Source organism: Oncorhynchus masou, chromosome 10 (genome assembly GCF_036934945.1).
Source record: "Oncorhynchus masou masou isolate Uvic2021 chromosome 10, UVic_Omas_1.1, whole genome shotgun sequence".
Taxonomy (NCBI): Eukaryota; Metazoa; Chordata; class Actinopteri; order Salmoniformes; family Salmonidae; genus Oncorhynchus; species Oncorhynchus masou.
Genome location: NC_088221.1, coordinates 20,002,676 through 20,030,382, shown reverse-complemented (window position 1 = coordinate 20,030,382; position 27,707 = coordinate 20,002,676). Strand labels below are relative to the sequence as shown.

General features: G+C 40.5%; 1 protein-coding gene across 1 annotated transcript; it reads right to left on the bottom strand.

Moving 5' to 3' along the window:
• Positions 1-28: 28 nt before the first annotated feature.
• On the bottom strand, positions 29-26,122 carry LOC135547292 (tissue factor pathway inhibitor-like). The gene is made up of 7 exons (XM_064976140.1): positions 25,910-26,122; positions 13,295-13,495; positions 7,824-8,000; positions 6,866-6,967; positions 6,126-6,182; positions 5,062-5,259; positions 29-4,743 (listed from the first exon to the last, which is right to left on the bottom strand). The coding sequence occupies exons 1-7, from the start codon at positions 26,049-26,051 to the stop codon at positions 4,691-4,693; spliced, it is 930 nt and encodes a 309-aa protein (XP_064832212.1). The 5' UTR covers positions 26,052-26,122; the 3' UTR covers positions 29-4,690.
• Between the last annotated feature and the right edge of the window lie 1,585 nt (positions 26,123-27,707).

Genomic DNA, 27,707 nt, shown 5'->3' with positions numbered 1-27,707 from the left:
AGTTTAAAAAAATGCATAAATCATGACATATAACAACACATTGAAAGCCTTTATTGAGAACATGAGAACAACATTGCCATGTTTAAAATTCTGTTTGGAAGAAATAATATTATCATTTTTACACTCCACTAACTGGCCATTTTCAACTAAACAATCATGCTTGATGACTAAACAACACCATCTGAAGTAAACAACTGAATGTTTGTGCGTGTGTGTGTGACTAAGTGAGTGAGTCAGGTCAGTTGCGATAGTGGTATGGTAGTCCCGGGGAACAGGCTTGGTGGGCCCATAATTCACATACCCAGTACTGCACCCAGACCGCCTTAGGCTTGCTACAACTAACCCTGACCCTTGAAGCCATTAGCTACACAGCAAATTCCCTTGTGTTAAATGAACACCGAAAATGTGGATCCGAATAGCATAGGAGGTTGGTGGCACCTTAATTGGGGAGCACGGGCTCGTGGAAATAACTGGAACAAAATAGATGGAATGGTATCAAATACATCAAACAGATGGATTCCATGTGTTTGATGCCATTCCATTTGCGCCGTTCCAGACATTATTATGAGCCGTCCTCCCCTCAACAGCCTCCACTGTCTTATAGGACACTGAACGTTGCTAAATCAACACACTGCTTAATGTAAAGCTTTATTTGCATATTTCCCAGAGTGCTTGACCTTTCAAGTGACTTTTAATGTTACAACACATGACTGAATTTGCTAGTGACAGAGAGATGGTTGTTGTATTCATCACCTTATCACTCCGACAGAATTCAAAAAGTTAGATTCTATGTGAATATGTTGTCCTGGAAATTTTAATATTTGACACATTACAATGTTTTTCATGAGGCCTTATTTTGAGGGCTTACACTCTAAAAAATTATTGGGTTGTTTGGATGACCCAACTGTTGGGTTGCAGGCATTTGTAAAAAAAGAGCAAGGTTGATTAGTTGATGCTGTGTAATTGAGATAGGACCCAACAGATCAGTTCAGAAGACTGGAGGCTTGGCTTAGTAGGGGTGTGGATTTAATTAAGTACTTTTTGGCCACCTGTGAGAGTAAATGTCATTCCGGTTCATCTGTTCTGTTGAACTGGTATCACTAGTTAGGGTTGAATTGTTTTTATTGCTTTAATGAACTGTATAAAAGTGTATGAGTTTCTTAAAAGCTTACACAAATCCCAAAGTGATAGTACCCACCTTGTTGAAATATGTAAAAGATAATGTACATATTGTTCTACTAGAATATGTATTGTGCAATAATATTTAAAGAAAATTATACATTGCAGTATACAAACTTAACAAAATCAACAGAAATAGCAAAAAATGGCTATCTAAAAGCAAGTTACTGCCTAGTTAGGTCTTCAGCCAGCATAGAACAAAAGGGGGTGAAGGTTCGTTCAAAACTCTGACAGTTGTCAAGTCAACGCATCACAGGAAACATGCAAAATGGGAGATGTATAATTATTGATGCAATTGACTCTGGTTCCTCTTCATTATGCACAACCCTGCATGGATGATATTTTCTGGAGTTGTGTCCCTCTCTCTATCCTCTCTCTCATTATCCTTTTCTTTGGACGGACCAGGAGGTAGCAAAGGTAACGGTGGCTTGACCACGGCTGGCGCAGTCTCACTGGTCCAGCGGACAAGGCCGGAAATCCTGGAAGGACTGGGGAAGACAAAAATGTAACTGTGGCCTGACCGCAACATGACCTGACTCCATGGACCACCCCAAATCCCAGCACCAGACCAGCTGCCTGTGGAGGAAATGACGGACTGCAGGCCTTGAGGCAAGTAGAGTGCTGCCGAGGCGGGCCTTACTCCCTCTACCCTTGGCCTACAGCCCTCCTCCCCTGCCTTTTTTTTATTTTTTATATCTGCCCTCCTTAGGCAACCACCGACCTGTCCAGAACCAGCAGAAGACCAACAGAAAGAGAGAAAAGACCAGACAGTATCACCACCAGAACCAGAGGCATGAAGAAAGGATCAAAGACACCAACCAACGCCTGGAGTGAGCAGACCACAAGGGAGTGCCTCCATTGACCTAAAGGTCACAGGCTTCCAGGTGTGTCTGCTCACTCTGAGGTTTGTCCTTCCTCCCCCTGCAGGACCGGAGTAGATCAACACCGTCCTTCTTCAAATCCCCCCACCCAACCTGAACAAAATGACCGAGATGAACCCAGGAGTGATGCACAGCTCCAACGCGGTGAGGCTGGCACTAATCCCCATCGAGGAGGCTGCCAAGGACGGAGCACTGCCAATCGCTGGGGAGCAGCTGGAGCAACTTGAGCAGCAATAACAACCGCCAGAAACCATGACCCGCCTGGAATTCAGCAGGGCAGTTCTACAGAGAGGTATGGGCTTTGAGAACTTCCTGGTGAAACCTCCAGGGCCAGGAATAATTTGAAGACAGTTTCAAGACCCCCCAGTTACTAGAAGTTTAGATTAAAATACAGAAATTGTAAAGACAAAAGGTCCCATTTCACAGTATTTACACTCTCAGACACATAATCACATAATAATCATAAGTATATAGTTACAGTCCAATTCCACAACAAAAGCATCCAAGAGTATGACATAGAAGTTCAGTTTACACCATTTTGCCACTCAAGGCAGTGGCTAGGAGGGTCCTGGACGAAGACAATGTCTGGACTGGGGCACAAAAATGGCTGATTCAGTTGAACCAGACCCAACAGGAGTGGGTGGAGTCTAACATCTCCCAGTACCATCATGCTCCGGTCCACTACATGGCATGCCCAAACGATGCAGGAACTGCGGCCAACTTGGCCGTCTGGGCGCTACCTGCATGGCCATAATCTGCAGAATCTGTAACATGATCCTGCAACCTGAGTGGAGAAGGGGGCCGGCAGGGCAAGGGCCACCACCACCAACCCCGCTAACCCAAATCCCAACCCCTCCACCCACAATTCCAACCCCTCCACCAGACAATGAAGTCCCAGACCTTTCCACAAATACTTTTATTTTAAGTTTGAGCATTTATATGCAAAACTAATTTTATGGGTGATATTTTAGTCACTCAAAATGCTATTTTACATGGGAATCAGAATGGCTGTTCAGGACCTTTAAAAAAAGGAACAGCTGCTTGATCAAGCCAACATGAATGAAAACCCAAATGATGGTTAAAACTAACTTGTGTTGGGTTATTAACGGAACCTGTTACATTATGCTGGCTTGCAAAGTGAGGTGCAACTCCTATTGAAATCCAGACAGAGTGGGGATTTCCAACCTTGTGAATTTGTAGGTTATTTTATTTGGTTATGCATACATAATTAAAATGACATTCAAGTTAAAAAGTTTAAAGCAAGGTATTACATCGATTCACATTTATATTATTTATATTTAATAAATATAAGTTGAATTGTTCAATCAATACATCTCCCGTTTGGTAGGTCTCTTGTGACGTGGTTTTCAGCAGCACCGACGGATGTGCTGACTTGATAACTGCATTTAAGTTTTGAACGATCTGTCCCCTCTTTCGTTCCATGCTGGCTGAAGACCTAGCTAGCCAGTAACTAGTTAACAACAGACACAGATGAAAGGGGAAACACAGTATAAGGATCTTCTCCACAGATGAATAAGGTAAACTTTTAATTTTATTAGTTAACACCCTCCAGTCAAATGTTGGCACCAGTAGAATAGCTTTCTAGCTATGTAAACCATATCTCTCTGCAAGCACACCTTCTCCAATGTTGGTTACAAGGCAGTACTTATTTAAATTAGGTAAATATCATGTTACCATTAGTGTATTAAATGTGAGTTAGGGGGAGGTCACCCTATCCCCTTAATAAAACTGTCTCCTGAATCCAAGTGTTTGACATGGGGAAGAGGACCAGTAACTTTATGATCAAACTTTGTAGAAGCAACATTCATTTTTTATATTTTGGTCCACATTCTTTTATCTGGTTTCATCCAAATATCCTCCAATTTAATGAAAAACATTATTTTTACTGTTCATGACCTTTAAGGTAAGGGTTACGGTTGAGCTTAGGGTTAAGGATCCTGTATAGAGTCTATGATATGGAAATGATAGCCTATTCTGATAATACAACACTGCCCCCTTGTGTCTGAATAACAGTCTTATCAGTGGAGCAATTTCCAATTGCATACATAATGCAATATAAAAAGGGGGCTTTGAACAGAATGAAAATATCCAGAAATGCAATGTGGATGACTATGCAACATTTTATTTAGGCTCCAATTGGTTTATTATATATGTTCTTTCCATCTATGTTAAAAAAATGTAATGTGCATTTTTTACATGGTAATACATTACTCACATGAAGGAATGATCTTAAATACTTACACTGATAATGTAAATGATAGAGCTTTATATTTCATGGGCAGTGCAGTGCTATTGGGTTCCTTAATGTTAATCATTTGTCAATAAAAACAAACTTGTCTGCTGTCCTCAGGAAAAAAATTACAATGATATACCGTTTTTTTAGGATGTGACAAGGGAAAAAAATGTCAAAATTTTGATATTACAAAACCACTCCTCATACAAAGAGCTAAAAGGTTAAAATAACAAAATTACATTATAGGCCAAAACAAGCCTTTTATAGAATTGCTGTAAGACGACCACATAATACCAGAGTCAAATAAGAATAAAGTGTAATTAAAAAGTAGTGTAAGAATGATTTAATACAAGGCCTTGATTTAGTGAGTTTGAAATTAGATGTTGGTGTTCTTCTTTATCCTGAGGGTCTTCCTTTTGTGAGTGGGATCTGGAAATGGCACAACACAAATGACAAGTTGCAATCTTTTCAAACACTTCTCTATGGCACAAGTCAAGAAAGAAACATTGCATTCTTAAGGTAAATGCTAATTAGCATTTTTGCTATTTAGCATTTTTAAACGAAAGGTCAAAGAGTGAAACAAGTGTGGCACTAACACACCTGTTTCAAATAATCAATTAATCATGGTCTTCAGTCTGGATGTTGATCATTTGAATCAGGTGTGCTAATGCTGGGTGGGAACAAAACCCTGCACACCCAGTAGCTCTATAGGACCGGTGTTGGAGAAAACGGTAACTTGGATCTTACTCGGCTTCATACACATCTTCATGCAGTGTCTCTTGAGGACAAAGTTGTTCTTGTTGCCCCCACAGCCCCTGTTACGCAACCAATGACATCTCTTTGTCTTGGGGTTGTACGCATATCTCCTTCCCGTTATCCTCTCCTCTCTGTCACACATCGTGCCCTTGTCATTGGTACTGAGACAGAACTCTGGAGGACTGAAGTCTGAAAGAATTACACAAAGGCAATAGTAAACTGAAATGACGTACAACAATGACTCCATAATACCAAAGACACATTGTATAACACTAAATAAAGTGTGTAGGCTACATCGCCAACGCAACTCTGATAGAACATACTTTAATAAAAGCATTTTTCTTTATTTCAGCTTTATGGAAATGAGGTTAATGGTAATCTACTGTAAAAGTGACTACCCACTGGGCACACACTGGCTTTCCACACAATTTCAATGAAATTACACTGAACTAACATGGACTCAACATTGAATTGACATCTATACCCAGTGGGTACTTGATTCTATTACTTTTTCTTTTACATTTGAAATTTACCTTAACAAAGGAAACATTGTTTTTCCTACCTCAAGAGTCAAACTGTGGAAAAGCCACAAGATGTCAGCCTTGGGTTACAGGAGTACTGTAGCTACCCTATATCACTTCACTGGAATGACAAATACGAATACAGAAACACTCCTTTCCTGAATTCACTGACCTGGGTGGAATGTTGTAACATGAATCATAACTACTTGTCTGTGACTGAGGGATGGCAGACTCCCTGTGCCCCCTTTTTACTGTGTTGTGACTGTATCAGACCGTGGTGGTCTATGAGTACTTACTCACGCCTCATACACCCATACCCTCCCATTTTAATAGCAGTGAATCAGTGTTACATGGAAGAAGGAGGTATGGTGGGCGATATGCTGGCTTTATACGTTGTGGTTTGTTTACCTAACTGCTTCTGAAATGACGCATATAAAATGACTGTCCCTCTTACCTAGCTATTGCAGTTGCAGCATGGTATGTGTGCAATGGTACACATGAGAAATGACTGCATTCCTGGGTTACAGTACTAACCTGTGGCCTGGTGTTGATGATTCTGCTGCATGTGGGAGGCGCTTAAAGCAAACTCATCTGAAAGAGGAAATATTCAGCATATTCACATGCTGCTTTCAATATGAGACTGGAGCATGGTGGAGCATGCATTTCTCCTTCCTTTTACCAGTATTAGAAGTTGTGATACTGTAGTTAACTTACGAGTTAATATCAACTCACCATGACAGAAGAGATATATACTGTAGCGATACAGTTCCACAAGTGTACATGGTGTTGTCATTTCTACTCTCTCTATAAACCTTCTCCCTCAGCTTTTTCCTCTCTCCCTCAGAATTGTCTTAAACAGAGCTGACAGGATATCAGCCCTTCCACTTAGTGTCGGTGGTTCATAGTCTTCAGAGACCCCACAACCCCACTTTCCTGGCCCTGCCAATCAGAAGAGCTGACAGAAGGGCAGACTGGCATGCTGGGAAAATGAAAAGCTTCTTGGACAAACAGTATACTGAGGCTATGTACAGTATCATGAAGAATTACTGTAGGGCTACATGCAACATTAATGCACAAATGAAACAATTACTTTCTGTCTGATTATTGAAACATTAGATCAATATATGGTTATGTTTATAGACATCCATTTTGTTAAATCAGATTAGGCCTGCCTGAAATATCTTTGGTGCTACTGCACAATGAATTGTCTTCTTTAATCAATTACTAGAGCTAACATTTGTTTAAGAAATAAAAATACATAAACATTGTCTTACCAGTTACTTTGACAGGTTGTACATTTGGTTTACTAGTGAGTTTTAGGACGGTGACCTCCAATTTAGGAGTCACATCCAATTTAGGGGCCACATTGGCGTTTTCTGCCATGAAACCAAAACAATAGAGTTTACTTACATAATAAGTTACAGCATGTAATAGAAATGTAATATAATACAAACAGTTTACTATTGTTAAAACCTGTTTACCGAGGAACTATTGTAATATGATATACTGTACAACATACAGTTGTTATTATACTTATAGATTCAGATTTATTAAAGAGATAAATTATTTTGAGCCCAATGAAGATGGATTAAGGATTCTGATACAGAATGAAAATGTAATTATCTTTGAGTTGTCGTCAATACTTTTTTTTTTTTTTACATTGTTTGTCCATTTATATTAACACAGAGTTCCAGCTAACGTTGGTCACAGTAGAACAATTTATCCAATATTTTCTTTGACAAATGCAGTAAATAAATGAATTTAAATTCATTCAAATCAGACTAAAATAATTAACTATGCTCAAAAGGCCCAAAAAAACCCTGATCTAAATGCAAAATGAAGATGAAGCATGACTTGATGGTTTGAAAAAAATCCATCAACGAGATAATTTGCAAGGTAGAGCAACATCGACTGGGCAACTACATTGAAATGACTCTCCTGTGAGTATTTGGTCTTTTAAAGAGGTATGACTGCCTAAAAGCCCAGGCATCACAACAATGACATTAATGCACTTTAAAGAAGTAATATACTCCCCTAACACATTTCTATTAAAAGAAGCCTTGATAGTGCTGCTATGGCCGTAAGTCCAAACCTTTTTCCTTACATTTGAAAATATTGATTAGCCTCACTGATCAAATCTTTCTTGCAAACCATATGATTGGTTTGTCCCTTTTAGACTACTTGGGTGTCATGCAGTGTTTTGAAGAACAGTTTTCGATGCCGATGCACTACCTGGGTTCTGGCACCTGGCCTGGCACTCTTTCATACTCTTGAAGTTATTGGCGTTGCCGAAGCAGCCTCCGTAGTAGAAGTGCTTGCACTCCTGGCTCTGGCTGTCAAAGAAGTAGCGCGTCACCAGACCTCGGCATGGCCCCGGAGCCTCATCCAGGTGACAGGGACTCTTGTCAGCTGGGGGGAGATGGACAAAGAGAAATGGAGAGGGCAGAGAGAGAGAGAGAGAGAGAGAGAGAGAGAGAGAGAGAGAGATAGAGAGAGAGAGAGAGAACATTATTGAGAAACTGAAAAGGGGAGAAATGGGTACTAGCTACAGGGTCATTTGAAAAGATGATAGCTGGGAAAAGTGAAAAAGTGCAGTATAGGGAATGGGCTACTGAGACATACTGTTCACTGAAATCAAATACAAATCTACACTAAGGACCCTTCACACCAAGTCAATTGACTTCAAGGGAAATTGTGAATCATAGAAAAAAAGTGGTGGCACTAAGACTGGAGTGCTAGAGAGACTGACTGAAAAGCTGGAGAAAGGAAGAGAGAGAAGACATACTTAGGCATGGAGGAAGATAGTGTGGGCTGCTGACACAATCATGAATAGATAGATGTAAAATAGATGTGGAGAGAAAGGTGAATTGACTGGAGAAAAAAAGAGAGAGAGCGAGAGGGGAAAGTGGAGGTAAGAAAAATACACCACCTTACATTGAGGAGAAATGGAGGTGCAGAGATGCTGAGTTGAAAATCTTACTGGAGCCATAGTCAAATGCTCTAGTGTCGATGAAGCATGTGATGAGAACTAAGCAGATACAGTGCATTCGGTAAGTATTCAGACTCCTTGACTATTTCCACCTTTTGTTACATTACAGCCGTATTCTAAAATGGATTAAACAGTTTTCCCCCCTCATCAATCTACATACAATGCCCCATAATGACAAAGGAAAAACTGTCTAAGAAAAAAATAAAAATGGATTAAAAAAAATAAAAAACTTAAATATCACATTTACATAAGCATTCTGACCCTTTACTCAGTACTTTGTTGAATCACCTTTGGCAGCGATTACTCCTCAAGTCTTTTTGGGTATGACGCTACAAGCTTGGCACACCTGTATATGGGGAGTTTCTCCCAATCTTCTCTGCAGATCCTCTCAAGCTCTGTCAGGCTGGATGGGGAGCATCGCTGAACAGCTATTTTCAGGTCTCTCCAGAGATGTTTGATCGGGTTCATGTCCAGGCTCTGGCTGGGCCACTCAAGGAAATTCAGAGACTTGTCCCTAAACCACTCTTGCGTTGTCTTGGCTGTGTGCTTAGGGTCTACGGTGGCAAGAAAAAGTATGTGAACCCTTTTGGAATTACCTGGATTTCTGCATAAATTTGTCATCAAATTTGATCTGATCACAAGTCACAACAATAGACAAACATAGCGTGCTTAAACTAATAACACACAAATTATAGTATTTTCTTGCTTATATTGAAAACATAATTTAAACATTCACAGTGTAGGTTGGAAAAAGTATGTGTGAACCCCTAGGCTAATGACTTCTCCAAAAGCTAATTAGAGTCAGTTAACCTGGAGTCCAATCAATGAGACAAGATTGGAGATGTTGGTAAGAGCTGCCTTGCCCTTTAAAAAACACTCACAAACTTTTAGTTTGCTATTCACAAGAACCATTGCCTGATGTGAACCATGCCTCAAACGAAAGAGATCTCAGAAGACCTAAGATTAAGAATTGTTGGCTTGCATGAAGCTGCAAAGGGTTACAAAAGTATCTCTAAAAGCTTTGATGTTCAGTCCATCAGTCCACAGAATATAAGACAAATTGTCTATAAATGGTGAAAGTTCAGCACAGTTACTACTCTCCCTAGGAGTAGCCGCCCTGCAAAGACGACTGCAAGAGCACATACTCAATGAGGCTAAGAAGAATCCTAGAGTATCAGCTAAAGACTTACAGAAATTTTTAGAACATGCTAACATCTCTGTTGATGAGTCTACGATACGTAAAATACTAAACAAGAATGATGTTTATTGAAGGACACCACGGAAGAAGCCACTGCTATCCAAAAAAAACATTGCTGCACATCTGAAGTTTGCAAAAGTACACCTGGATGTTCCACAGCGCTACTGGAAAAATATTCTGTGGACAGATTAAACTACAGTTGTGTTGTTTGGAAGGAACACACAACACTATATGTGGAGACAAAAAGGCACAGCACACCAACATCAAAACCTCATCCCAACTGTAAAGTATTGTGGAGGGAGCATCATGGTTTGGGGCTGCTTTGCTGCCTCAGGGCCTGGACAGCTTGCTATCATTGACGGGAAAATTAATTCCCAAGTTTATCAAGACATTTTTCAGGAGAATGTAAGGCCATCTGTCCACCAATTGAAGCTCAAAAGAAGTTGGGTGATGCAACAGGAAAACGAACCAAAAAAACAGAAGTAAATCAACAACAGAATGGCTTCAACAGAAGAAAATACGCCTTCTGGAGTGGCCCAGTCCTGATCTCAACCCAAATGCGATGCTGTGGCTTGACCCAAAGAGAGCAGTTCACGCCAGATATCCCAACAATACTGCTGAACTGAAATGGTTTTGTAAAGAGGAATGGTCCAAAATTCCTCCTGACCGATGTGCAGGTATGATCCACAACTATAGAAAATGTTTTCTTGAGGTTATTGCGGCCAAAGGAGGGTCAACCAGTTATTTAAATCAAAGGGTTCACATACTTTTTACACCCTGCACTGTGAATGTTTACACGGTGTGTTCAATAAAGACATGAAAACATATAATTGCTGTGTGTGTGTTTAAGCAGACTGTGTTTGTCTATTGTTGTGACCTAGATGAAGATTAGATCAAATTGTATGACCAATTTATGCAGAAATCTAGATATTTCCAAAGGGTTCACATACTTTTTCTGCCACTGTGTCCTGTTGGAAGGTGAACCTCTGCACCAGTCTGAGGTCCTGAGCGCTCTAGAGCAGGTTTTCATAAAGGATCTCTCTGTACTTTGCTCCGTTCATCTTTCCCTCGATCCTGACTAGTCTCCCAGTCCCTGAAAAACATCCCCACATAATGATGCTGCCATCACCATGCTTCACCATAGGGATGGTGCCAGGTTTCTTCCAGATGTAGATTGATGAAGAAAAATATATAATTTTATGCATTTTAAAATAAGGCTGTAACGTAACAAAATGTGGAAAAAGGGAAGGGGTCTGAATATTTTCCAAATTCACTGTATATCATTGATGCAATTTCGATGTTTGAGTTGCTTTGTGTATCACCAACTTTGATTGAGAATATATTACTGCAACACTTCTCACTGCATCCAAGTTGCTTGACATAGGCGTTTCAAAGAGCTGTCAGTCAAGGCGAGCTCAAAAATATGAGCTCCCCACCCCTAGCCTGTCTTTCCAAACTTCCTGGTAGTTAGCCTTGAGAGAAAAAGTAATTTTCAGAATGACTGTTCAGGACCCTTTACATTTTAAAGAACGGTTTGTTTACGTTACGCCTTTCAAACTGGAACAACCATTTCATTAAGGGATGCAAAGAAATCTAACTGATTGGATTAGTTTAGAAAAGGTATGTTATTCATCTTTATGAAGCATAAGATAAATCAATCAATCAATATACCTGCAAAAACAATTTTAAAAAAATCTATCTGCAGTACAGCATGCTAGAAATTAGACAATGATGGGTGTGGTTTTGATTCAACATTGGTTATTAATACCACGAGTGGGGTTATGTTACACCAATTGGTGGTTTTGGTTCGATGTGCTGTGTATGAGGTTCAGACCCTTGTATTAGAGTAAAACTAGGCCTTCAAAGTAAGGCCTTATGAAACACTTGTGGTATTGTGTTGCATTATATATATATTTATTTTTTATTTTTTAAATTTATTTGTATTATTATTTATTTTTTATGATAACGTTCACTTAGGATCTCATTTGGTGAAGTCCATTTGACCCAAAAAGTGATGAATGCAACAACCATGTCTCTGTCACTAACAAATAGATGGGTGGTAAACTCTACAATTCACTCAAAGATAAGGCACTCTGGGAAATGTTCAAATCAGTTTTACACTAAACCAGTGGTTCCCAACTCCAGTCCTCGATTACTCCTTAGCATACACATTTTTATCGTAGCCCTAGACAAGTAATCCAACTTGTCAAATAATCCTCAGGCCCTCAACGAGTTGAATCAGGTATGTTTGTCCGGGGATATAACAAAAACGTGTGCTGTTGGGGGTACTCGAGGAACGGAGTTGGAAACCACTGCACTAAGTAGTGTGTTAATTTAACATTGGTTCCAGTGTGCATGTCAGAGATTCCCAAACTCGGTCATCAGGACCCAAAGAGGTGCATGTCTCGGTTATTGTCCTAACACTACACAGCTGATTCAAATAATCAACTAATCATCAGCATTTCATCACTTTAAATCAGCTGTGTAGTGTTAGGGGGGGAAATAGTGATGTTACGGTTGATACCGGAGAGATGAGTCATGCGTCGAAATTACGACATTTGAAGCGGTATCCCGATGCTTATATGACTTTATTAAAAGCATATGATCAATGACATCCAAAGATTCATTTTGTCAAACAACCACCTGATTGGTTTAATATTGGTTTCGGTAGAAGACAAAAAAGACTGTCCTGCGTGTGCGATGTCATCTATAATAATTTGGCTGTTCTAAATTATTTTCACCAGCAGGTGCCGCTAGTGTAAACAATGTTGCTCAAAGCCTCGCGTAATGAACCTATTTGACACAATTGGCTGGAAATGCTCAAGGGCTTAGTTTCCCCATCACTAACAAAAACCAAAACGTTCACCTCTTGGGGTCCCGGGGACCGAGTTTGGGAAACGCTGGAGTATATGGTCTCACTCTTTCAGTGTTATTTAACACTGAATAATTTGCCGTGCAAATCATTGCTGTGCGTCATTGTCACAGTCTTGCCAATAGATCTGGCTGATAGTTTAATAGAAAAACATCCACATTTCTTTGAAATGGCACTGTGTGCATTATGGGAATGTGTTTGTGAGTAAATGTTTGGTCTGACAGTCTTATCAAAGTGAAAACAATGATAGCGTTCCTCCCAAAACCATAAAGCACTAAACTATATTGCTCATTTTAACATATGATAGGACACTGTGAACTACTTACTATCATTCAATAAAACATGCATTCCAAAGCAACTACGTCGATGATGTCATTGTGTTTATTGTCTCAAAGATAATGTCTAATCTATTTTGATACATTGATAACATGGCTGATGATTAAGTTGACCAGGGAACAGAGTAAAGCAAGTACAAACTACAAAAGGTACATATCCAAACAAAATGTATGCTTGTTTCAGATGTCTAAAAAAAAAAAAACGTGTCGCTCTGAATATGTTTCCTGGTAGAGAAAGGAAACATTTTTCACATATCAACAGTCACATTTGACCTGCAGAGAAATCAGAGAAAGAGTCCAACAACTCACCAGACACCAGGCACATTCCCTCACAAGCTTCCAAGGTCTCAAAATTGTTGGCGTTGCCTCTGCAGCCACCGAACTCAAAGGACTCGCAGTGGCCCGTGTCAATTTCGAAATAGAAGCGCTCCTTTAACACCTTGCAGGGCCCTTCATCCTTCTTTAGGGCACACAACTCGTGGAAAATGAAGAGCTCGGGCTGGGCTCCATCTGCTATGAAAGGAAGAAAGCCAAAGTTGGCATATAGCCATGCACAGATTCACAGAATCCCATGGAAATGCTCTGGTGTAATTTAGGTCATCGCTGTGCTTTAACTTGAGGCTTTGGACGAGGTTAGAACTTATCTCTGGTACATTCCAAACGACTCCAATTTTTGTGGTTCAAGACCCCTCGCTGCGTTCAGATAAATTATTTGACATTACAGCCTCGCTGGTAACTCTCAACAGTCCTGAATAGAATTCAACATGTACAGAATTCTCAAGAAATGCACGTAATTAGACGGACTTCCAGTAAGTGCACTCAACAACAAAACCCTAAACAGTATAGCTGTGAATTTCACGGTGATTTTTAAATGCATTCCACCAAACGCACATACCACGTGTTCTACAAGACATGGGAACAGAGGACTTGGAATAGTATCAAAACACTGTAGCATCTTCACAGCAAGCCATCAAGATGTTAAATCACCATCTCAGTCTGGGGCTAGATTCAGCCCGCTGTGAAAGTACTGTTCCTTCAGATCAGGGATGGGGGGGGTTGAGTGACAGCCTGCTTTCCAGTGGTTGGATCACTTAACTTTCAACATCCTGATCTTCATCTGCCAAAAGGGACTGGGTTTTCCTTTTCCACACATTGTAGATCAGGTTAGTTGACCCCTCTGTTTGCTTAAGGCTACCTTCTATCATATACAGCTGGTCACACATATAATGATTCAAACAACTGCAACGTGACAACCAAGATCGATACCCTCTATCTTATATCGAAACTTGTCAAACATCAACGGTCATCCAGCGTGTGTCGCTTTGTTTGTAAGGGTTTGATAGCAAACACCCTGACAACTATTAATTGCTGCGGGATTCCCTGCCCAGCAACACCTGCAGACTCCACAACTGCACCATTTTGCTCAGGCCCCAGCCAGCCCACAGCAGGTCAGCTGTCTTAACAAATACCCTCTTGCCAGCCTGCTGCTAATGAGAACACAGGCGTGGCATTCCAATCTGCCACCTCTTCCACGGATACAATTCCTTCTTGTAACGAGGCCGGGAACACTAATCAAAAATGCAAACCTCTGGGTTTATGGCGGTTTGCTTTTGCAGGGGAGATTAAATGTTTTTAGAGTATGACTCCAGATATTTTTATTTACATTCCTTTGTCCGGGCAGATAACCAGAGAGAGAAGAAGCCCTTCCAGGGGATAATTACACAGCAGGCAGGCAATCCACATTCTGTCTTCGTCTCTGTACCACTAGGCCCTCTTTGGCTGTGTAAACATGTATCTGTCCTTAGACTCCCTAAACAAACTGCACAGGGTAATAACGACAAGTTCATGCCTCGTCTTTCCCTCAAAGCAAACACACAGCACCACCCTGGGTGCAACAGGAGTCACTTTGCTTGTCAGTCCTAAGATCTTTGAAAAGTAAAAGAGGGGAAAAAGTGACTGCTCATTTGTTCCACCGTGCTTCTTTTAAGTGGAAACTGGGAAAACAGCTCGTTTTTTTCAAAGATGTGTAATAAGCGAGGAGAACTCTTCCCAAAGAGGAAAGAGAAAACAGCATGTTCCTATTGATTTTATCTGCCTGGTGAGGCCAAGAGAAATACTGTACAACAGACAGTGTGTATTTCCTTCACTTATTGTCCAATGTCCAGCCGTGCTCATGTGGGCCCTCCAAAAATACAACACACCTACAGACAACCGTATCGCCTCAAATGTTGGGCAACTAAAAACTTGATCTGAATAAAAAATAAAATCATTGTTATTGCACCAGAGACTATTATTCCATAAAAATATGATCTTAGAAACTTGAAAAAAGTTAGCCTTGGTGCACAGTAACTGTAAACAAGTTGTGTTCTACCTAATCAAGCTATTCATTATTTGAAATAACACAGAATTGGACATATCGTGAAAATCAAATGAAACTTCACCAAAAGACCTCATTTTACAGTACAGTGCATACATAAGTTATTTTTCAGACCCCTTCTCATTTCTCCCCTTCCACCCTCCCTCCCTATCAAAGTATGTCTGCATCTCAAGACTAGACCAATGTGGCTCTGCACTGAATGCCAATGAGTTGGGACTATTTATGTCCATCTTCCCACAATACATTAAAAAAAGCCTGGTTGATGCCAAACAATAGATCAGCTTTTTCAGCTCACCCCAATACATGTACTGTAGAGCCTGGCACAAAATATACCAACACATTTTTGGCCTCTTAATTTGGATAATGAGCTGAATTACTCAACACTGGTGGTGTGCCTAACTTCTTGGTAATGAAGAAACCGGGCAGGTTGACCCGAGTAGAGGCTCAGTCGTAGCTTGTTTAGAGAAATGTCAGGGGGACGGCAGCATTCATTTCATTGAGATGGGAGACTTGACATTTGTCAGGCCTGAAAAACAAACATCATTCAAAACCAACAATGTGAGGGCATACTAAATTATAACCCCATAACATGATAAATTGAAGAAGACAAATTGGATTGGTTTAAAAGGTGTGTCCAAGTGATTGTTCCAAGTAGTTCCAAGTCCAAGTTAGTCACCATTATCAAAACAAAATGAATCGTGTGGATGAAGACATAAGTCTAACTGTAATGTCAAGACGTAAGGGTAGGTCAACTGATAGTAACATGAGTCAGCGATTATGTTGCCCTTATGACAGAGTGTTCAAGTGTCACCACAAATCATTTACATGACCAAATATTGCAAGAGAGGTTTTCATCCTAGTCATAAGGTAGGCAAAGTTGGGTGTGATCACTGTAATGACAGTATAAGTCATTACGTAAAGGGCACATCATCCCTGGCTGTGCAAACAAAGCCTAAAAAGATACCAGAGCAACAGGCCATGTTCATTTCCAATGAAATATGAATTTCCAAGATGTAGTAGTTTGGTTCTGCTTTCCCTGTAAGGTTGAGAGAGAGAAGAGAGAGAGAGAGCATGAAGTAGTGAGAGCAAGACAGAAATGGGCAGAGGAGAGGCAGGAAGAGAGGCTCAGAAATAAATAGGTGACAAGCACCATTCAACTATGAATCAGAGTATTAGTAGGAAGATGATACAGAATGATACAAGGAGATTGATAGATAACGGTGATGACAGAACACGAGTCATGGGTCCTTGAGAAAATCTCACACAAATTAAAGGATACCTTTCAGAGGCGACTAATTATGACCTCATAATCACAAGCATCCTGTGGTTGCTATAGAAGAAGGCTTATCTCACTTGACATTAAAGATAAAAGATGCCTCAAGCACTTTCCAAACGAGATCCAAAAAAAAAAACAGATCAAAGGAGCCTGGGTGAAGTGTTTTCTACATGGAGTACACTGTTACCACTTCCATTGATATTAAGTGCTTGGCTCTCCAAGAGACTTTCAGAAAAGCAAGGTTCATTAGCAGACACCTTAGTGACCTCTAACTTCAAACCCATTCATTTTTGTCTTGTTTGCTGGAACTGCAAGCAAAGCCTTGCTTGATTTTCTAGAAGTCTACAACGAAAACCATGATATTTGTTATGTATTAGAGTTGCTCAGACAGTTTCTCTCTCTTCCATAGGGACAACTAGGGATGCAATAACAGACGCATATGTTGTAACCACTTCGCTCAATAACTTATCCCAATTGACCGTATTGGGCTTGAGTTTGGATTCAATATAGGTTGTCTTTAGTGCAACTGCTCTACCATGATATGGCATCTCCAGAAACATCCCTTGACAAGAGGCAGAAAGAGTTATTTGCGGCATCGCTGTCAAGGATGACCAGTGTGTAACCCAAAGGAAGGGACTAGGATGACACTAGTCAACGTGGCGCCAGAGGAAATGGCAGCAGTTTTATGGGCGCCCAACTAATTGTGCTATTATGCGGGTTTTTTTTTGTGTAATTTGTAACTTTTTGTACATATTGTTTCTGCAACCGTATCTTACGGCAAAAAAAGAGTTTCTGGATATCAGAACAGTGATCACTCAACAAGATTTGACAAAGATTTTTCATCAACAAACAAGACGAACAAGACATCCTCCAAACACCCGGCAGGGCAGATATCCAAGTTATTTCCAAGAGGAAGCGACGCAGGTACAGAGGACAGAGCCGGATGCCTGGTCAGGACCCGAAAAAGGCGAGTGGAAAAGCTGCCGTTACCGTCAATACTACACACAACGTGCATCATTGGACAATAAACTAGACGAGGTACGATCACGAATATCCTACCAACGGGACATCAAAAACTGTAATATTTTATGTTTCAGGGAATCGTGGCTGAATGATGACATGGATATTCAGCTAGCGGGATATATGCTGCACCGGCAAGATAGAACAGCACACTCCGGTAAGACAAGGGGGGGGGGGGGGTCTGTGCATATTTGTAAACAACAGCTGGTGCACGAAATCTAAGGAAGTCTCTAGATTTTGCTCGCCTGAAGTAGAGTATATTGTGATAAATTGCAGGCCACATACTTGCCAAGAGAGTTTTCAGCTATACTTTTCGTGGCTGTTTATTTACCACCACAGACAGATGTTGGCACTGAGACACCACTCAGTCAGCTGCATAAGGAAATAAGCAAACAGGAAACCACTCACCCAGAGGCGGCGCTCCTAGTGGCCACAGACTTTAATGCAGGGAAACTTCAATCAGTTAAACCAAATTTCCATCAACATGTTAAATGTGCAATCAGAGGGAAAACAAATTCTATATCACCTGTACTCCACACACAGAGACGTGTACAAAGCTCTCCCTCACCCTTCATTTGGTAAATCCAACAACAGCTGTATCCTCCTGATTCCTGCTTACAAGCAAAAATTAAAGCAGGAAGCACCAGTGAATTGATGCCTGTCTCAGTGTACTAATCCACTGCAGAGGCCGCGGCGATGGCACACCAGTATCACCAGTAGTACCTTTAATTCCCATCATCTCTAATCTACAATGTTTATTTGGTAACCATCATTTCTGTTAATGCATTCAATATATTATTGTTACAGTCTTTTACTGTTCTCATTGTCAGAGTGGACACATTGTTTGCAGAAAGCGCACAACCTAGGCTGAAGAGAGTAGGGAATCATGGTACAATCTAAATCGCTGTGAAATATATTTTCAATAATAAAGCATTATTGTTTTTTTACACCTGTTTGATGCTGTGAAATTATATTTGTTGTTATTTAAAATATATTTCACAAGGATTTATATGGTACAATGATTAAACATTTTTTTTTTAAATTACAATGCAAAAACTCTAAAATACCCTATGTGTAGCACCTTTAAGCTTGGTATAGTTAGCAAAGTTATTATCTATATACTGTATACATATAATTGACCACTGTCCTTTCATAACACTATTTAATTGGAATATGTGTGTGGGGAAAATCATTATTGGTTTCATGGTGGTATCGTCATGGGGATTATAGTTGTGTTTTCACAAAACAAGAGAACACAAAGCTCGTATACTGTATGCACACAGGAGACCTTGAGCAATCAGCAGAGTAATCACCTCTTTGTACTTGTTTGTGTTTGTTTGTTCAAAAAGGTCTCCCATCTGCCAAGTGAGTCTGAGAGGGACTATCGTGGGACCTCTACATTGTAACAGTAGTTTTAGCTGTTAGCTCTGCTAGCACATCCAAGGACATCCCTTAAATGATTTAAACCCTCTTTATTACTACACATTAAACCCTTTGAATTTAACAACTTAATAAAAAGGTGCTAAATACACACAGCTATTTAGCCTGAGTTACAACAAGAAAAAGTTACAAAGAAGCTGAAACAAGTGTACAAGCGACACCGGAGGTAAAAGAGCAAGCCAAAAGTGCAGCTCCAGTCTCTAAAGTAAACCATTGTATACTTGCGGTTACTATGAGGTTGTAGTGCTGATTTTGGACTACAATATCTGAAGTACAAAGCAAACAATTCAGATGCACCTGAAATATCTGAGCGCTTCAAAGACACAATTCACTATCCATGTTTCTGCCAAACCAACGAGTCCATCCTTGAAGAGGATGTGATTTTAATGTAGAACCGATGGAATAGATAGGAAACCAAAAAGAGCTTTGTCTGATGTCACCCTTAGACCGATCCACACTGTAAGTGCGCTCTTGATTAAATGGTAAGATCAATATGTACTTATTTTCTGCAATGCAGGTTATCAACATTCAAACAATACAAATGAGAAAAAAGGGACTCCACATTCAATATACAGTTGAAGTCGGAATAGTTAACAAACTATAGTTTTGGCAAGTCAGTTAGGACATCTACTTTGCGCATGACACAAGTAATTCTTCCAACAATTGTTTACAGACAGATTATTTCACTTATAATTCACTGTAATACAATTCCAGTGGGTCAGAACTTTACTGTACATACACTAAATTGACTGTGCCTTTAAACAGATTGGGGAATTCCAGAAAATTATGTCATGGCTTTAGAAGCTTCTGATAGGCTAATTGAAATAATATGAGTCAAATGGAGGTGTACCTGTGGATGTATTTCAAGGCCTACCTTCAAACTCTGTGCCTCTTTGCTTGATATCATGGGAAATGCTGGAGGAGACAGTTACAAAAGTGTCTATATCCACAGTAAAACGAGTCCTATGTCGACATAACCTGAAAGGCCGCTCAGCAAGGAAGAAAAAAAAAACGCCATAAAAAAAAAAGCCAGACAACAGTTTGCAACTGCACATGGGGACAAAGATCGTACTTTATGGAGAAATATCCTCTGGTCTGATGAAACAAAAATAGAACTGTCTGGCCATAATGACCATCGTTATGTTTGGAGGAAAAAAGGGGATGCTTGCAAGCCGAAGAATACCATCCCAACCGTGAAGCACGAGGTTGGCAGCATCATGTTGTGGGGGTGCTTTGCTGGAGGAGTGACTGGTGCACTTTACAAAATTGATGGCATCACGAGACAGGAAAACTATGTGGATATATTGAAGCAACATCTCAAGACATCAGTCAGGAAGTTAAAGCTTGGTCGCAAATGGGTCTTCCAAATGGACAATGACCCCAAGCATACATCCAAAGTTGTGGCAAAATGGCTTAAGGACAACAAAGTCAAGGTATTGAAGTGGCCATCACAAACTGACCTCAATCCTATAGAAGATTTGTGGGTAGAACTGAAAAAGTGTGTGCTAGAAAGGAGGCCTACAAACCTGACTCAGTTACACCAGCTCTGTCAAAAAGCATGGGCCAAAATTCACCCAACTTATTGTGGGAAGCTTGTGGAAGGCTACCCAAAATGTTTGACCCAAGTTAAACAATTTAAAGGCAATGCTACCAAATACTAATTGAGTGTAGGTAATCTTCTGACCAACTGGGAATGTGATGAAAGAAATAAAAGCTGAAATAAATCACTCTACTATTATTCTGACATTTCACATTCTTAAAATAAAAGTGGTGATCCTAACTGACCTAAGACAGGGCATTTTTACTTGGATTAAATGTCAGGAATTGTGAAAAACTGAGTTTAAATGTATTTGGCTAAGGTGTATGCAAACCTCCGACTTCAACTGTATATTCAAAAGGTATGTGGACACCCCTTCAAATTAGTGGATTCGGCTATTTCAGCCACACCCGTTGCTGACAGGTGTATAAAAATCGAGCACACATGTAATCTCTATTGACAAACATTGGCAGTAGAATGGCCTTACTGAAGAGCTCAATGACTTTCAATGTGGCAACATCATAGGAAACCATCTTTCTAACAAGTTTGTCAAACTTCTGCCTTGATAGAGCTGCCCCGGTCAACTGTAAGTGCTGTTATTGTGAAGTGGAAATGGCTAGGAGTACCAACCGCTCAGCCGCGATGTGGTAGGCCACACAACCGGTACCACCAAGTACTGAATCATGTAGCGTGTAAAAATCATCTGTTCCTAGTTGCAACACTCACTACAGAGTTCCAAACTGCCTCTGGAAGCAACGTCAGCACAATAACTGTTCGTCAGGAGCTTCATGAAATGGGTTTCTTTGGCAGAGCAGATGCACACAAGCCTCAGATCACCATGCACAATGCCAAGCGTCGGCTGGAGTGGGGTAAAGTTCGCCGCCATTGGACTCTGGAGCAGTGGAAACGCGTTCTCTGGAGTGATGAATCACACTTCGCCATCTGGCAGTCCGATGGACGAATCTGTGTTTGGCGGATGCCAGAAGAACGCTACTTGCCCGAATACATAGTGCCAACTGTAAAGTTTGGTGGAGGAAGATTAATGGTCTGGGGCTGTTTTTCATGGTTCGGCTAGGCCCCTTAGTTCCAGTGAAGGGAAATCTTAACACTACAGCATACAATGACATTCTAGACGTCTCTGTGCTTCCAACTTTGTGGCAACAGTTTGGAGAAGGCCCTTTCCTGTTTCTGCATGACAATACCCCCTGCACAAATCGAGGTCCATACAGAAAAGGTTTGTCGAGATCGGTGTGGAAGAAATTGACTGGCCTGTGTCATGTAAAAATCTTTCCAGTGTGAAATAGATCCCAATCGTTCTGATTGTGTTGTGATTGTGACGTCATGTTGTAAAATGTCTCACAGTGTGAAAATAATAATAATGGCAAGCGTCTCTTTGTGCGGATGGCTGAGCTCGTGCGGATGTCTCTCTCATCCTCAACAAACTTTTCAGAGCGCGTGCTTTTGCTAAATCTGCCAATGCAGACTCCAGCATTAAATGCTGAGGGTTTATGTGAGGAGATGTCTTGTGATTGAAAAGACTGCTCTACTTTTTCGATTGATAGCCGTCTTGAACAAATATATGCACTCTCAAAACTAATGCTCGAGGCTGAATGGAAGCAAGTGCCCACAGCAATGTTCCAATGTTTTATAACACACTTTTTGCAAAACTGTAAACACAACTCACTGCTTTACACTCAGTTTGCAAAATAATTACACACTTCTAGCAAAACTGTAAACATTGGTCTCTACATTGCTACACTATTTCGCCAATTGCCTTTCCATATTGACACATGTAAAAACACTTTTAGATAACGAGTTCACTTACAAATCAGAGCTTGAGCACTATAAATAGGCCACAGGTAAACATTTGGTTTGGACAACAATGGAGGCCAATACTGGACAGAGAGTGAGAACTAGAGGAGGACGAGGAAGTGAAGAAGTGAAGAAAGAAGTAAGAGGAGGAGGAGAAGGAAGAGGTGAAGTAGGACATGGGGGAAGGAGAGGACGGGGAAGAAGAAGGGGAGTCAGAAACACAATAACTAATGAAATCAAAGTGACTGTGGTTGACCATTTTGACAACCATGGGATGAGCATGAGAGAGGCTGAGCAATGTGTTCAAACAAATCTGAGCAGCTCTACTGTTGCAGGTATCATCCGGATGTTATGAAATGAGAACCGGTAAGTAACTATAAGTTCTGAAGTCTTACTGGTACAGTAATATGTACTGTACTTTCATAATGAGAAGAATCTATCACTAAAACCATTCAAATATTTTTACAGAACTGCAAGAAAACCAGTATCTGGTGAAAGAGGTTGACTGTTCACCCCAGAGCAGAAGACCCACATTGTAAATATGTTCATTGAAAATAACTGCAGACTCAGAGAAGTGCAGGACCACATAATGGCAGATAACACCATATTCCAAAACGTCAAGAGTGAGTCTCTCTGCACTGTCTCGTCTACTGAAACACAATAGAATTAAGATGAAGCAGCTGTAGTTTCCCTTTCGAAAGAAACTCAGACCGTGTAAAACAACCAACATATGAATATGTGCAGGTAAGCTATACTATCCTACCATTGGTACTGGATCTGCAAGTGTATTGTGCTACAGGGGCGGCAGGGTAGCCTAGTGGTTAGAGCGTTAGACTAGTAGCCGGAAGGTTGCAAGTTCAAACCCCTGAGCTGACAAGGTACAAATCTGTCGTTCTGCCCCTGAGGAAGTTAACCCACTGTTCCTAGGCCATCATTGAAAATAAGAATTTGTTCTTAACTGACTTGCCTGGTTAAATAAAGGTAAAATTAAAACAAATATTGACTGATCTCTGTCTTTTCGTACTGTGCTACATTGTTGTCTTGTCTCTTTCAGAGAGTCATGGAGCTAGAAGCAGATGCAGTGCATCATGAGCTAATATATGTGGACGAGGAAGGTTTCAACCTTGCAAAAACAAGGGGCTGCGGCAGAAATATCATCGGACACCGTGCTATTATCAACGTCCCGGGACAAGATGGTGGCAAGATAACAATGTGTGTGGCTATTAGTCAAAACGGAGTCCTTCACCATCATGCAATCCTAGGCCCATACAACACTGCACACATTTCTGGACAACAGACTAATCCCTAATGACCAGGGGCCAGAGCAGCCCAGGTACGTTATCATCTGGGACAATGTTAGTTTACACCGGGCTGCTGTGGTCCGCAATTGGTTTACAGGTCACCCACTTTTCATAGCACTCAATCTCCCCCCATACTCTCCATTCTTGAATCCTATTGACAAATTCTTCTCTGCATGGTGTTGGAAGGTGTATGATCGCCAACCCCACCAATGCATACCCCTTCCACAGGCAATGGAGGAGGCTTGTGGAGACATCAATCAGGGGTCATGCCAGGCCTGGATACGGCACTCCAGGCCATACTTTCCACGCTGCCTAGCTCAAGACAACATCGCATGTGATGTGGATGAAGTCTTATGGCCAGACCCACAAAGGCGAGATGTAGTCTAAATGTTTTCTGTTCTATTTTTTCTAGCACAAATGTTTTTGTTTTCTTCTACTGCGCTTTTGTTGTTTGAGGAGTGTTACAACATTTTGAGAAACAAAATATATAACTTTTTCTCCTTATTTGTATTGATAGTGTGTTATGTTCAGAATACACATCCATACTATACACATTTGGACACCTGTGTGTATGTGTGTTTACTACATGTATGACAACACTTTATTGCAAACTGCTATGCAGTATTTTTCATTTATACTATCAGTGCGTAGTTGGTGCTTCGCGTGCTTATTCAAATGATGGTTTGTGTGTACTGTATTGATGCAAAAACACTATTTTCTTTTTAAAGAGTGAAGAGTTTTGTTGTTTGCAACAATTGTTTGCTTTTGCACGAGATGTATAATGTTTTGCTGGTTTGGTTTAAGTATTTGTGGTTAGTGTGTTGAGTTTTGCAAAATAGCCTATAGTTTCAAAGATAGGCACTATGCAACTGTAATGCCTTTTATTTTGGAATGAGATGTTCGACGAGCAGGTGTCCATATACACTGAATGACTAAAAGTATCTTGTTAGCAGTGAACTGAACTGCTTTGGAACTCAGAACTGCATTCAATAATATTCCTTAGATGGATTAACACGACACAATGCCAAGATTAGAGCACATACTTGTTTTTCGATAATAACACATACGCATTGTGAAACTGAATGGAATTCCACAATGAGTACGATTTGCCCAGCTTCAGAACACCAAAATGGAATTGTCATTATTATTTAAAGTACTTCCATCCTTTTCGTGCTCCCATATAAAAAATATGACAAACGCACGCACCCACACACCCACCCCTTTAAGAGTACCTCTGCGCTCCATCACAATGTCAGTCTAATTACTGTTACTGAGGTCCCCACAGAGGTGATTAGCAGAATCCAATATGACAATATAGCATGCCCTTTCCCTGCACATTCCTCACCCACTACTCATCCCTTTCAGTTGCTAAATATTGAAAGATATGCTTAAGCAGGGGAAAAGTGTATTTTTTCAGGGTAGATTCAGATTCCTTTTCTGTTTTGAAGAAACAGAAAACCCTCATCATGACCTACAATATGTTTTTCCGATTAGACTATTCTCCAATAACTAGCAATAGATGTAAATGTCTTCTCTGTGACTATGGTTTCCTTCATCAACACATTTGGACTACTGGGGCGATGGTGGAGAGACAAATGCAATGAGGGACACAAAAGAGCAGTAAGTGTGACCAGAAGGGCTAAAGGTGTAGGTTCCAAATGGGTTCTGGCATCAGGAGAGAAGCTTTCAAACCAGAGCCACTATCAAGTGGCCAGGCCTTCTATTGTTACTAAAGTGAGAGAGGGATGAAAAAAAAGCATAAAAGCAGGATAAGTTATACGACCTATGAAACAGACTAAAACTAAAGGTTGACTATGCCAAGTCACTAACATAAATGTTGAACTCAAAGAGCTCCTCTTAATGCAAATCCTTTAAAGGCCCAGTGCAGTCAAAAACCTTATTTTTCTGTGCGTTATATATATTTAAAAGTTTGGACACACCTACCTATTCAAGGGTTTTTCTTTATTTTTTATTATTTTCTACATTGTAGAATTATAGTGAAGAAAATAAAATTATGAAATAACACATATGGAATCATGAAGCAAACAAAAAAAGTGATAAACTAATCAAAAAATGTTTAATATTTTAGATTCTTCAAAGTAACCAGCCTTTGCCTTGATGATGCTATGTACACTCTTGGCATTCTCTCAAACAGCTTCACCTGGAATGCTTTTCCAACAGTCTTGAAGGAGTTCCCACATATGCTGAGCACTTGCTGGCTGCTTTTCCTTCACTCTGCGGTCCAACTCATCCCAAACCATCTCAAATGCGTTGAGGTCGGGTGATTGTGGAGGCCAGGTCATCTGATGCAGCACTCCATCACTCTCCTTCTTGGTCAAATAGCCCTTACACAGCCTGGAGGTGTGTTGGGTCATTGTCCTGTTGAAAAACAAATGATAGTCCCACTAGGTGCAAACCAGATGGGATGGCGTATCACTGGAGAATGCTGTGGTAGCCATGCTGGTTAAGTGTGCCTTGAATTTTAAATCATTCCCAGACAGTGTCACCAGCAAAGGACCCCACACCATCACACATCCTCCATGCTTCACCGTGGGAACCAAACTTGCAGAGATCATCCATTCACCTATTCTGCTTCTCACAAAGACACAGCAGTTGGAACCAGACCAAAGAACAGATTTACACAGAGAACAGATGTCCATTGCTCGTGTTTCTTGGCCAAAGTAAGTTACGATAATGTCCTTTTCGTGTAAGAGCTGTTTGAAAAGACCGCCTGAAATTTTAGTCTGTTTTGGTAGGATGGTGTTTTGGCTTGCCTGGTGACGTCACCAAGCGTTATATTAGTTCAAAACTTCTCCGCCAACATTAGCTAATTTGCAGTTCTCTTCCACACTCAGACAACTCCCAGACAATCCAAGAAAAATTATTGATTGAGAAATTGCTATTTGCTATGAAGCTATTTTTGTTCCTTTTTGACCGTCAGAGTAAGTAAGGTAATTAATTGTTACCCCGAAATGATTTCATTATGAGATCAAACAGCTGCATTGGACCTTTATCAATTCTTACCCTTGCCCTAACACAGAGTACATCATTGGACCTCTATCACTCCCACCCCATAAGGAAACAAATTAAAAGCATGTTACATAGAGGACAACTAATAGCCCGTATTGCTCACTCTGTTCAGATCTCTTGTGAAAGGCAAGTTCCGACTTAGTTCGACCAGGCGTCTTTTCCACACCTTTTGTACACTCTCCGATATCAGTTGTTCTGTATGAGCACTTAGTATATCATTGCGCAACATCTTGCTATGACTTTTCCTACCACGTTACGTGAGAGTTCAGATCGTTTATCTCAAACGTATTGCAGGCTATACACTTAGCAGAATGTCAGGCTGATTGTATCATGGATACCTGAAAGGCATGTGTCTGAACAGATCTCTCTCTATTCCTGCATCAGAAGAACACTTGACCTGGATCTGCTGTTTTCATGAGAGTTAACTTCTCACAGCGTGGCTTGTTATTCTATACAGGGTGACATTTTAACTACAGAAAAATGTGAAGATATTGCCAAAAATCTATAGGCCTAATTAGGCAAGTCATTTTCATGAATGTCACAATTATTTATTTTTAATAAAGTGTACGTGTATTGGAAAAGGCTTGAGGGCAGTATGTAAACTGGTCAGTAATGTGCAGTGGGAGATCAGGTAGATCTAGGAAAACATACACATCTTAAAAGCAGCTTGGTCATTGCTCTTTTTGTTTCCAAGTCTTCCAGTAACTCAAGCCACATCTCTCATGGAGCCAGTATCATGTAAATACCATGGATTTCTGACACACATCCCTATAAAGCATTCGACTTCAGCAATCATTTGTAAGTCAGCCAGGAAGAACATAATCCTATCCGCTAACAGATGCTCAGTGAAATCCTGATCAGCTCTAACAGACTCAAATAGCCGACATACACTCCCCCCAAAAGATTCAGTACAAGTACTAATATATCAG